This window comes from Sminthopsis crassicaudata, chromosome 2 (genome assembly GCF_048593235.1).
Source record: "Sminthopsis crassicaudata isolate SCR6 chromosome 2, ASM4859323v1, whole genome shotgun sequence".
In the NCBI taxonomy this organism is placed as follows: domain Eukaryota; kingdom Metazoa; phylum Chordata; class Mammalia; order Dasyuromorphia; family Dasyuridae; genus Sminthopsis; species Sminthopsis crassicaudata.
The window spans coordinates 520,693,715-520,706,852 of NC_133618.1; the positions used below are offsets into that span (position 1 = coordinate 520,693,715).

A 13,138-nucleotide genomic window follows, 5' to 3' on the forward strand; every position below is an offset into this window, starting at 1 on the left:
CAGACCACTCCAATGTCTTTGCCAAGAAAATCCCCAATGGGGTCACAGAGAGTTAAGAAGTAACTGATACAACTGAACAACAGCAACAACATCTATGTATGTATTTCTTGAATAGACACTGTAAAAGGACAATGACTTTGGCACAGACTGAATAGGAGAAAGAAGATGGACAGATTCTATATGGGGAAAATTCCCAGTATTTTTAATGATTCTAAGTTCTGCTCTGAAATATAAATTTTTTCAAAATTTGTTTTCTTCCCTTAAGGAGATAGATTATTTAGTAAAGAGTAAAGAAAAATGGACGACTAATCTAACTAATCCAATGGCAATTAGAAGAAAATAAAAAACCTAGACATCTCTCAGAAAGTTGAACATATTCTCTATGAAGGCTCTTTGGAGGGAATACGAAAAAAAATCATAAAAGATAGAGAGGTTGTAACTTGCATTAGTGGAAGGAGTCCTCACATCTATGAGATCACAGAAGCACTAAATCATTTATTATCTCTTGCTTTTTCATATTATCAGATTCTTCCATGATTGGTTTATATAATCAGAAGGCCTCAAAGAAATTTGAAAATCTAAAGACTTTTGCCCATTTCCCTTCCTGTAGTAGTAAATAGCAGCATATAATGTAGTATACTAGATCTTGAGAAACTTGAGGATTCCCCTTTATGTCTAAAGTAGTTACTTAAAAAACTTTGGAGCTCTACTGACTGACCTCCATAGGTAACATTCATTCTTGTTACCCAAAGGCATGATGCTTATCTTCATGGCATCTGCATTTAAAGTTAGGAGACTATGAGTGGAGGTGGGGGAAAGTAGAAATTAGAAAATAAAAGGAAAGGAGGAATTCTTTGTCAGCCTTTGGGGCACCTTCTGCCTAGTGAATCATTGTCACTTTCATCTAAGTAAAACTTTTCTCTCTCTTTCTCTCTCTGTCTAGTCTTCTCCCAAATTATTTTATGTTGAATTGCTATAGTAAAAGTGTCAATCATCAGTTATTTTTAAGCTTCCTACCCTCATGGAATTACAAAAAAAAAAAAAAAAAAAAAAAAAAAGACAACTACGTTAAATAACAATCAAGGGTAAAATTAATCTGTATCTTTTTTTTCCCCCCTTTCCCTGAAGTTGGGGTTAAGTGACTTGCCCAGGGTCACACAGCTAGGAAGTGTTAAGTGTTTGAGACCAGATTTGAACTCAGGTCCTCCTGAATTCAGGGCTGGTGCTCTATCCATTGTGCCACCTAGCTGCCCCTAATCTATATCTTATAAGAGTTCTCCTTAATAGTCACCAATGCTGGAAAAGGCCACTGGGGGGAAAAAATAAGCTAAAAAGCATGAAATTCTAATAGTAAGTATGTCAGCACACATAAACATATGTTTCTGACAGAAAGAAAAATGACTGCACAAAGAGATAATGAGAATGCCAAGTTTTCAAATGTAGGGCTTTAATAAAGAACTTTTGGAAAAAAAGATTAAAACAGCTTCTCTAGCTCCTAGATAACTATTCCTAACTGTTCAACTTGTCACAGAGTTACAGATATAATGGAATTATAAACAAATACTCCTAAGTGCAACCATACTCATTTTCTAATTAAGCTCAGTTTGATGAGCTCAATCTAGGGAAAGTGGGAGGGAAATTGAATTTATAAAGAAAAAAAGGAAAGAAATAGCTAGCTGAGTAGGAGGCATGCTGATTCTTCTCTCCATATGGATAGCTAGATAGTCTTTTAATTTAAAACTTTATTAACCTTAGTTAAGGATAGATTACATTTCACTGGGCTTTTTTACTTTATGGATGGACAACTTAACTCACTGTGTGAAAGAGAAAAAAAAATGAAGGAATTAAGGAATTAAATGGAAAAGAAATGTATTAAGAGGACAAACTAGTAAAAATATAGAGTGTTTTTGTGACATCTTTTTTTTTTTAATTTAAATTTATCATTTTGGACCAATTCAAGGTCAGATTTGAGAATAAGTTAATATCTCTACATGAGGAAAGGTAATGTGGTAATAGATTTTGCAACAATAACTTTTGAACAATGGCAGTTTATCACTCAATAAGTAATATATACATTGAAGCTAACAAAGCAGATATTTAAGTCAAAGAACATATAACTGAGATCTAGTGAGGACAGACAGAACTTTTAGATGACTTGATTTCTAAAGGAAAAAGGAGGTTCAAATATTTTAATACTGCTATTTTGGTATATTTAAGATTAAACAATTAGAGATCACTGCAAAACTGTGATTATCACAAAATACTACCATAAAAATTTTAGAGTCCAGATCCTATTTTTAACAATGCTGTATTTAAATTCTTAACTCGCTGTTTTAAGTAAAATTCCTCAATTGAGAGGCAAAATCTTACCTTACTAAATTCGTCATCGCTAGAATCTCTGGATCATTTTTATACGGCTTTGCCTAAATATAATAAAAATACATATTAACTACATACATACAGTTATAAAGAAAGTGATAATAATTTATTTTTCTAAGAAACAGAAAATAAGAATATGGCAATGAAAATCAGATGTTACAGTATGAACGTACCTCCTGAGAGTCAAATGGATTTATTCCCGATTTCATTAGCATGTTTGCTAAGACCAAATATTTTAAGCAAGTGGTTCGTCTGGGACTCCCTGATTCATCATAATTCTTGAATGCTTCAAAAAAATCAGTGTGAGCCTTCTCAAATTCACCTTCTCTTAAGTGCATTTTACCGCCACATTCTATGAAGGATAGAAAAACAAAATGTCCTGAGTATTTACTCACAAGAATCTCACTTTCAAATAGAATATATTTCAGTGGCATGCTGTGGGTCATATAATTCAGTATATTGCATAGTTTGTTCTCAGTGCATTCATTTTTATTAAAAAATAAAATAGACCTCTTCCTCAGGCAAATGACAAGAGAAAACCACCAACCTGGTCGTCTTTGTCTATTTACCAGCAGCTTAAGTAGAAAGAACTTTTCTTTGAATTTTCATGTCAATTTATTTTTACCACCAATTGAATATATGAAAAATTAAAAATTCAACCATTTTACTGACTTAATTATTAACACTATATGTAGCATGTTAACATTTGATCGTTTCAGTCATGTCTGATTCTTTGTGACTCCATCTGAGGTTTTCTTAGCAAAAATACTGGAGTGGTTTGCCATTTCCTTCTCTCTCTCTGTGTACACACACACACACACACATGAATGTATGTATACAATATAGTGATAGACTATATTTTGTTGTCAGTAAAATAATTTACCATTTATAATAATAACTATCAAATAACTAACAAATGTTAGTTTGTTATAGCACTTAATCTCTGAGGCATTGTTTGAAGTGCTTTAAAATTATCTCATTTGAAAACCACAAGAATCCTGGGAGACTATGTGCTATTATTGCTCTCATTTTACAGCTAAAGAAATTGAGGCAAAGAGAGATTAAATTATTTGCCTATGTTTAGAAACTAGGAAGTATATGACGCTGAATTTAAACTCAGATCTCTCCTAACATCTAGGTCTGGCACTCTATTTACCAGGCCAGCTACCTGCCTCTGTATTACGTTAAATGCTGTGATATTACTTTTTCTTTCATAAGATCCTTTTCTACTTACCTCTAATGACACCCATGATCAGTGGATGGGGGATGGCTGATTTGATGTGCAGTGACTGTTCATACAATGCTTTAAGTTTTTTGTTATTTTTCTGTGCTGTATACATTTGAATTTCTAACGCATAAATTTCCAATAATTGTGTACCCTTTTTAAGGTCATCTTCTCCATCATCCGTCTAGAAAAGAGAATATTTTTATGACGAACTTATTTAAAAAAAAACCCACACAGGTATAGCTTCCAACTTAAAAATCATTTTGTATCAAATGCTTATTTTTAAGCCTGCCATTTGAAGCTCAGAACCTTCCTTTCAGAATCTGATTTAGGTGAATTGACCTTCCCAAGCTAGACCATAAAAGCCTTTTTTTTAGCCCATAATTAAACCAAAATATAGTCCATTACTATCTGGATTAAATAAGAATTTGTAAACTAGGCACAGAACCTAACTATCTATAACATACTGCATTTGTAAAAAATGCTGTGCAAATTCCAATTAAAAATGTGACAATTCAGAAAACATATTACTCCATCCTCATTGTAGCCAGTGGCCATGGATAAAGAAGGGAATCCATATAATTGTCAGTTTCTAGTCCCCTGCCAAGAAGAAGAGACTCTTCTATTATAGTTGCAAAGGACTTCCTTGGCCAAGATTAAGAACTATGTGTAGGGAAAAAATATCTAGGTGGTATATTTGTATCTTGAGGCTATCAATATGTCAATATTTTTCAATATAATGTTCATGAAGTAATCAATAAAAACAATAATTTAATCAATAGTTAGATATTAAAAAGGCAATGTTTTTTATTAGCATAGGTTAATAATTTCTTGTTAGGTAATGTTCTAATATATTTTAAGATCTTAGCCTCTACCTAAAATAGTTTTGGAACCACCATAAGAGTCTAATAAATGAAGTGCAAAAGATATGTGCACATCTAAGTTATGACCCAACTGATTCCACAGCATAATCACAATAGCAAATACTAAAATGGTATTTACAATGCACACAAGACTTGTTATTGTTCTCATGTTTTGAAATAAATGCAAAAATTTCACCAGAGGTACTTTTATATATTTTTGCAGCTTTTGTTCCCTGTAAATATTTAATAAGACATTTCCTTTAAGTAGATCTACATGCCCTCCTCTACTCTTTAGAACTCTCCAGGTCTTTGGAAAGCTCAGTTACTATTTCTACTTCACTTTGAAATTGGAACAAATATCTTTTTTGATGAAGAGTAGACTAAAATTTACCATGAAAAACACTAAATAGTGAGAAGCAAATTAAATAATTTTTGAAACGATTTTGAAAACTATTCAGTGAGAAAATGATAAAATGATGGGCTTACTATATGGTCTAACTGACTTTACTTTTTAGAGGAAACAGCTACGCATTCTTTTTTTTTCTCTTCATAAATTTTTTCTCATCTCTTCATAGAAGATAATGCAGATATTAGTAAAATAGAAGATTACTAGAAGTTCTTATAAAGTGTGTAATAAGTATCTTTGATAAAATTTCTATCTTAGCAAATACTTGTTGATTAAGTGGGACAGTTAGAGAACATTTTTCAAATTCTGAAATAGATTCAATTCTCAAAATGGAACTTGGATTCTGGACTTACCAATTAACAGGAGAAAAAAACCACAAGCTATGTGAAACTTATGACTTTAATTTACAAATTGTTTTTAAAAAATATTTTACTGATGCTTTTTAATACTATTGTTATTCGCCTCTGACTTCCCTTCTCTACAATATACAAAATACAAAATACAAGAATACTCTACAATAAAAGTAGAGTCAAGCAAACTAAATCCATAAAATGTCTATGTCAGGCATGTTTTATCATCAGATCTCAGAATTTAGCTTTTCACTGCATGAGATTTGGCTACTTTAACTATGTACTAATTTATTGCCATAATAGAAAAAAATGATGCAAATTCTCCTATGTATTAGAAGGTTCTTAAATTTAGATTCAAGATTAAAGTGGATTAAGATACGAATACTAGGGGCAGGTAGGTGGCGGAGTGGATAGAGCACCAGCCTTGAATTCAGGAGGACCTGAGTTCAAATTTGTCCTCAGACACTTAAAGCTTCCTAGCTGTGTGACCCTGGGCAAGTCACTTAACCCCAGCCTCAGGGGAAAAATGGGGGGAAAAAAAAAAAAAAAAAAAGATACGAATACTAGGATATAATAGGGATGTATATGACTCCTACCTTATACAATCCTATAGAACTGAATTCCAAATATTCATACCTAAAGTAATTAGTTTTATTTGAGATTATATTTTTGTTTGATTAAATAAGATTATATTATGTAGATAATTAAAACTAACAATTTATAATTCAATTTTAAGTATACTATTTTTGGTGACCTATGAGAAACTATGGCATAATCTTATCTTTCCTTTATTTCTAAGGTAAAAGCACTTATTTTTAAAATTTCTACTTCTCTCAGGAAATTGAGCAACATAAAATATTTTTTAACCTGTGGATTATTATTTCTGTTCTGGTAAATTAAGTTTTTTCTTGTCTTACTAAAATTTTTATATATACATGTATAGATATTTGTAAATATGGAAAGAGAAAATGATGGATACTACCTGGCATGACTGATGCAACTGGCGCAAAATTTTTTGAAGCTTTCCATATTCTTCTCGTTCTAGATATAATTTTCCAAGCTGTAAGAAAGCAAAGTCTTTAAAACCATTTAATTCATAAATTTTGAAATGAGAGGTTTGCATCTTTAGGATATACAATGCACAAAATAATTAACGTTAAACGTTACCTTTGTGTTTGTCTTAAACCACAGCCTATCATTCTTAGCATCTTTCAGAGCTTCCAGTGTTGTTTCATAGAATTCCTGCAGTAAATCCATCTGACATAAAAAATCAGAATTCTATAATTGTAAACAGCAAATTTATACCTGTTAATAAAGTTAATCTGAACAAACTAAAAGTGCATGTTTGAATTTTAATACACAAAAGATACTGTATTCCGCATCTTATTGAATGTCTGCTTACAGAGAATAAAAACTAATGAAATTTATGTGCATTCAGCTTACAATTTATGAATGAATTACATTTCATGACCTTGTTTCATTAAAAGTGGGTTACCTGAAATTTGAAAAGCATTTATTAGTCAGAAAAGATACTTGGGTCTCTAGGGCAATCCATAAAAAAAAGCTTATTTCACTTATAATAGCTGAACTACAATACTAAGAAGTTAAGTACTTTAAGTTGTAATTCTAATATTAATTCTATTAACATTTACCTTCTATTCTAATGACATATATTTTACTTGCTAAGGTAAAAGAAAAATGAGACAGCCATCATATACAAACAATATTCCAATGATAGAAAATGAAAGAGATAATATGGCAGTATAGCTGCAGAGAGTTCTCTACTGAATGGGTCCATTAAGTTACTAATTTTATTGATTCCCTACCATAGCACCTTCAAAAGGAACCAGTTATTTTGATATCAAAAGAAATTTTTTCTGCTGTTGCACATGCTCCTACATTTCATGCCTAGTCAGACTGAGTTATTAAAATTAAGAAGTCAGTGGTGATAAAAGGTAGAAAGGCTTGAAATGCCAATGAAATATATATGTATGCAGCCTTCTACAAATAACAGCACCATAACCTAATGTGTAACACACATTTACTCTCCCTTCAAAGTTAATTACTTTTCCTACCCAAAAATGAGTATATAATTTATTGTAATAGAGTAAACTGAATAAAATTTAAAGATTTTTGGCTTAAAACCACCACAACAAAAAACAAACAAACAAACAAAAAAAGGAAATTCATTTCTCCGAGTTCAAATCTAGCTTCCTCAGACACTTTCTAGCACTGTGATGATCCTGGGCAAGTCATTAACCCTGTTTGCCTCAATTGCTCATCTATAAAATCAAAGAAGGGAAATGGCAAACTATTCTGATATCTTTGACAAGAAAATCCCAATTGGGGTCATGGAAAGTCGGACACAACTGAAAGACTAAAGAATCACAACAATTTATTTCTATCGATACCACACTCTTTTCTTTCCTCTGCACAATACTCGTGTGCTTTCTCTTTTTCTTATCTTTGTTAAAGTCACTGTTTTCTGCAACAAAAAGGCCTTTAAAAACTCAACTACAATGCCTCTCCTACAATGCCTACAATACAGCTCCTCACTTTCTGCCCAAAGGACAGCAGTCTCCCACTGGCCTTTCACAAAGCAGTCTGCTTTTACCCTTTGAATTATTGCTGCATTATACTTACTCTTTGTCATACCTAATATTTATTTTTTATATAATTATAAGTTTTTATTATCTCACGTCTGTTCTCCCTGAAGGCACTGTTCACTTTTTGATTCTGTATCACAAGTGCCTAGCACAAAGTAGGCTGTCAATGTGCTTATTGCTACCCCTTTATAAACTCCTTAAAAAAAGGTGTTGTCTTATTTGATGCCCTCATATACAGTGATGCTTAGAAAAAATTGTTCAATTTAATTAATGAAAATAATTGTTCAGTGATGACTCTAGCTTTTTTTGAAAAAAGTACAAAATTCACTAGAAACAAGAGACATGTAGGTAGGTGAGTACTAAGATGAAAAAAAAAAAAACTGAAGCTAACCTGTTTGGAAGTAGAGATATAATCAAGAATAGAATTAATAGACTTTTCAGAATAATTCCTTGTGACTGCACTCCGAATATAGGTCAATAGTTGTTTATATCTATTCATCATTTCTGGATAGTTTGTCTGTGAAGAAAAAGATATAACATTTTGTTAAAAAATACTCTGGACAATCTTATTATTTACATTTTGCTGATTACACAGAGTTGAGTAATTATATAATTAAGTGTCATAAATATTTTCGAGAAATGCCGGATCAGTTAAGAATATTATAAAAGTAAGTCTGAAACAACATGTTTGGGTCACAAAATCCAAATTAAAACAACTAGAATCCAACATAAAAATAGCAGTGAAAATGTGATAGTATTCTAAATCTTAGATTCTATTCTTTAAAACTTTTATATTTCTACTATATTAATAATCATAGATGATACAAAAAGAACCTTTCGAACAAAAATTTCAAACTAACCTCTCTCACAATACTTTGTAGAAGTCCAATTTTTTTTATTTCTTTTTTATTATTTTAATAGTTTTTATTTACCAGATGTATGCATGGGTAATTTTACAACATTGACAATTGCCAAACCTTTTGTTCTAATTTTCCCCCTCCCCCCAGATGGCAGGTTGACCAATACATGTTAATAACTATGTTAAAGTATAAATTAAATACAATATATGTACACATGTCCAAATAGTTATTTTGCTGTACAAAAAGAATCGGATTTTGAAATAGTGTACATTTAGCCTATGAAGGAAATAAAAAATTCAGGCGAACAAAATTAGAGGGATTGAGAATTCTAAGTAGTGGTTCATAGTCATCTCCCAGAGTTCTTTCACTGGGTATAGCTGGTTCAGTTCATTACTGCTTTATTGGAACTGATTTGGTTCATCTCATTGTTGAAAATGGCCACATCCATCAGAATTGATCATCATATAGTATTGTTGTTGAAGTATACAATGATCTCCTGGTCCTGCTCATTTCACTCAGCATCAATTCATGTAAGTCTCTCCAGGCCTTTCTGAAATTATCCTGCTGGTCATTTCTTACAGAACAATAATATTCCATAATATTCATATACCACAATTTATTCAGCCATTCTCCAAATGATGGGCATCCACGTAGTTTCTAGTTTCTGGCCACCACGAACATTTTTGCACATGTGGGTCCCTTTCCCTTCTTTAAGATCTCTTTGGGATATAAGCCCAGTAGTAACACTGCTGGATCAAAGGGTATGCACAGTTTGATAACTTTTTGAGCATAGTTCCAAATTGCTCTCCAGAATGGCTGGATGTATCAGTGTCCCTGTTTTCTCACATCCCCAACATTCTGCATTATCCTTCCCTATCATTCTAGCCAATCTGACAGGTATGTAGTGGTATCTCAGAGTTGTTTTAATTTGCATTTAGAAGTCCAATTTCTTAAAGTATTATAATTATCAGGGAGATTTCAGTACTCTACAATGAATAGGGGGAAAAGCTCTTCATTAATAACTATGAATTTTCATTCTACACACTAAAATAGTTTTTAACCTACAAGCTTACTGACCTCATGAAAACCACAAAAAAGAAGAAACTGAAAAGTCCCTAAACTATGACCATATCTGCTTCAATGCACTAAAAAGTTTTAATCCTATCTGATGCTTATTTGATAACAGTTGATTAACCTTCAGGTTATTCTGCCACCCAGAATTATTTGCACTGTATTTCACTGCTCTGAAATGCAGCATGGCACAATGGAAAGTGAACTGGTCTCAGTATCAGGCTAGGTTCAAGGCCTGTCTTTCATACATGCTGACAGAATGACCTTGATTATAAGTCACAACTTCTCAATGCTTTGATCAACCTTCTATGACTACAAATTGCAGAAATGGTGCTAACGTGTACTGGTAAAGCATTTCCTTACCTAGAAAATTATACCATTCATATATTATTCCTATATCTATATCATTCCTAAACTTATATCATTTCTCCACTAGTGCATCATAGGTCTAGTGCCCATATGGCTCTTCAAAGAATTGAATGCCTTCAATATCTGGGGGAAAAAAATCACCATTGGGATCATTGAGTCAGACATAACTGAAACAATTGAAGAATCACAAATATTTATTTCCATATATACTATACTCTACTAAATTGGACTCTTTTCTTTCCTCTATACACTATCCGTGCTTTCTCTTTTCCTTACCTAAAGATTTTTTTTTTGGCAGGTAGATCTTTGTAGCAAAGGAAAAATTTTTCCTGAATCTTTCAGATTATATAACATAGGACAACTTTTAAAGTTAGTTCTTGTAATCTAGTCTCATTTTCTTTCTGTACTTCTAGGACTCTACTTTCTTTGAGTTCTATCTACTACACTTATCTAAGGGCAGGTATATGAACAAGTACTATGCCTTTTGTCCTCATATATAAAGTTCATTTAGGAATTACTCATTCTAAAGATCTTTGAATGATGAATTTCTTTATAGATAATTAAATCAAATCAATATCAAATTTCTGAAAAATAAATGCCATTAAATTTCCTTTTAATTAGAAGTAAAGGATTAACTAATGATATTAACTTCTTTGACTTCTCTTTCAAAATGGTATTTCCTATGCACACATAGAGAGATTATAGAGTTCTTTTAGACTTCTATGGTTTTTAAAACCAGGTGAAGTATAGAATAGGAAGATAAATGCCAACTAAAGCAGTCTAAGTTGAAGGAGAATTAACTGTAGAACAAGGATTCTTGGCCTTTTTTGTGTGTCATCTAGCCCTTTTGGTAGTTGGATGAAGGCTATGCAATTCAAAATAACACTTTTAAATACAAAAAAATAAAATTCATGGATTACAAAGGAAACCAATTATACTGAAATTCAATTATCAAAATATTTTAAAAGATGAAGAAGAAGCAGCAGTAACACCACCAGCAGGAGCAACAGCACAGATCAGTGCCCAAATTAAGAAAACTATAGAATTTATTAATTTCTCTTTCTTGTTACGTATGTATACATACACACACATTATATATGTATGAATATATAGTATGTATATGTATTATATAACATACTTATATATATTGCACCTATACTGTCTATGTTAATATATGTATATTTTGTTTTTATAATTTTTTTCCCCACTGGTAAAATAAAGTGACTTCTGGACTAGATGATATCTTGAGTTCACCTTTCTAGCTCTATTATGATCCTTTAACTGACAGAAATTTGTGAACATATTTGTCATGCTGGATTTCATTTAATAGGATGTACTAAAATCATGCTACTAAGCAATACAGCACAGTGAGTATAAAATACTTTTTTTATATAGCACTTCAAAGTATATATTGCATAGAAAGAGCTCTAGACTTGGCATCAGATGATCAGGTCTTCATTCTGGTTTTGATACTTAAAAGCCATAAGACTAAGGGCAAATAAGTTAAGTTTCTCACTCTTTGTTTCTTCACATGTAAATTCTCAATCTTACAAGATTTTTTAGGAAACCTCTTTGCAAACTTGAAGCATTATTGTCCTGTATATCGTATTGCCTCTTAATACTAACCTGGATGAAAAGGCAAGATACAATCAAATGCTATCTGTACAATAAATCATACTTTCCAACTATTCTTACCAACTTGAAGTTTATTTTAATCATTTGTTTCAGTGCTTTAAATCCCCATTCTCCTTTTTCACCTTCAAGCTCCAAAACCTGAAATAGAAAGACATTTTCCTCAATCCAGTTTTTTTTTAAATACAAAAAATTTATGTGCAGGTAATTTTTCAGCACTGACAATTGCAAAACCTTTTGTTCCAACTTTTCCCCTCCTTCCTCCAGATGGCAGGTTGACCAATACATGTTAAATATGTTAAAGTTAATCCAGTGTTAAAATACTATATCATGGCAACATTTAGAGTATGAAAACCAGTTATGCAGGAATTCCATTGTTTTTCCCCTCAGGATGATTTAAATAAATAATCCAAACGTAAACCAAAACAATATAAAAGACCTGTTAGAAATATGAAAGCAAAGATGAATTTGCTTTAAAATTCTTTCAGGAAAAAACGAAGAAAGATTAGTCCACTATTAAACTAACTCTGAACAGGCATTTACACGAATTCCCCAAATAGAGTACCTAAAACTGTGCCTATATGATGTTAAATATTGTACTGGAAAGAGCATTGGAGTTGGAAGGCAAAGGACCTAGATACAAATTCTGACTCTAAAGTTTTTCTTTGTGACCTTAATCAAATCATTTAGCTACTCTGGGTCTAAATTTTATGGTCCATTAAGTGAGATGGTTGTTTTACATTAGAGTTCTTGATCTTTTTTTTGTATTACAATTGCTCCCACCAGTTTGGTAAAACCTATAAATCTCTCCTCAGGATACTTAAAAAAACTTCTGTGACTAATGTTATAAAAGGGAAATGTGGACATTGCTCAAAGATTCTTAGTATTTCGGGACACCATAAATAGATTTAGTAGAAAGCTATTTCATAATATGAAATAATTTCATTTTATAATAATTTTATCATTAAGAAAGAATGAGACAGTCCATATTAAATTTCTGCTAAGTATTTAGAATGCAAATGAATGTTAACAGTTTAATTGTAGTTACAGAATAAGTTATAATATTTATGATCTTTTAAAGTTATTTGTACATATGTAACAGTCTCATTTGTTCTACATACACACACACACACGTTCTAATATTCACAAATAACAAGCTAACAAAAGTAGTTTTTAAAAATAAGTACCTTCTGGAAACTGCTTAATGCTGCTTTTGGATCATCTTCCTTCAACGCTTTGGAATTGTAGTACTGGTTTTCCAAATCCACATTTGGTTCAGAGTTACTATCTTCAGAGTATTCCTATATTTTAGGAAGAAAAATGAACATAGAAAATCAAGATACTAGCAAAAACTTGCCTTGAAGTTTCTATCACTAT

General features: G+C 31.7%; 1 protein-coding gene across 2 annotated transcripts in view; it reads right to left on the reverse strand.

Annotated features, from left to right (window-relative positions):
* COPS2 (COP9 signalosome subunit 2) overlaps window positions 1-13,138 on the reverse strand; it is a 51,262-nt gene that overhangs the window by 9,094 nt on the left and 29,030 nt on the right. Inside the window, exons 2-9 of one of the 2 annotated variants that reach the window (XM_074294459.1) lie at window positions 12,949-13,062; window positions 11,825-11,902; window positions 8,221-8,346; window positions 6,391-6,480; window positions 6,206-6,283; window positions 3,614-3,788; window positions 2,553-2,731; window positions 2,371-2,423 (exon numbers count right to left, since the gene is read on the reverse strand). In XM_074294459.1, coding sequence (XP_074150560.1) covers window positions 2,371-2,423; window positions 2,553-2,731; window positions 3,614-3,788; window positions 6,206-6,283; window positions 6,391-6,480; window positions 8,221-8,346; window positions 11,825-11,902; window positions 12,949-13,062 — 893 coding nt within the window. Of the gene's footprint in view, window positions 1-2,370; window positions 2,424-2,552; window positions 2,732-3,613; window positions 3,789-6,205; window positions 6,284-6,390; window positions 6,502-8,220; window positions 8,347-11,824; window positions 11,903-12,948; window positions 13,063-13,138 lie in introns of both variants that reach the window. The other variant, XM_074294457.1, reaches the window with a different exon arrangement.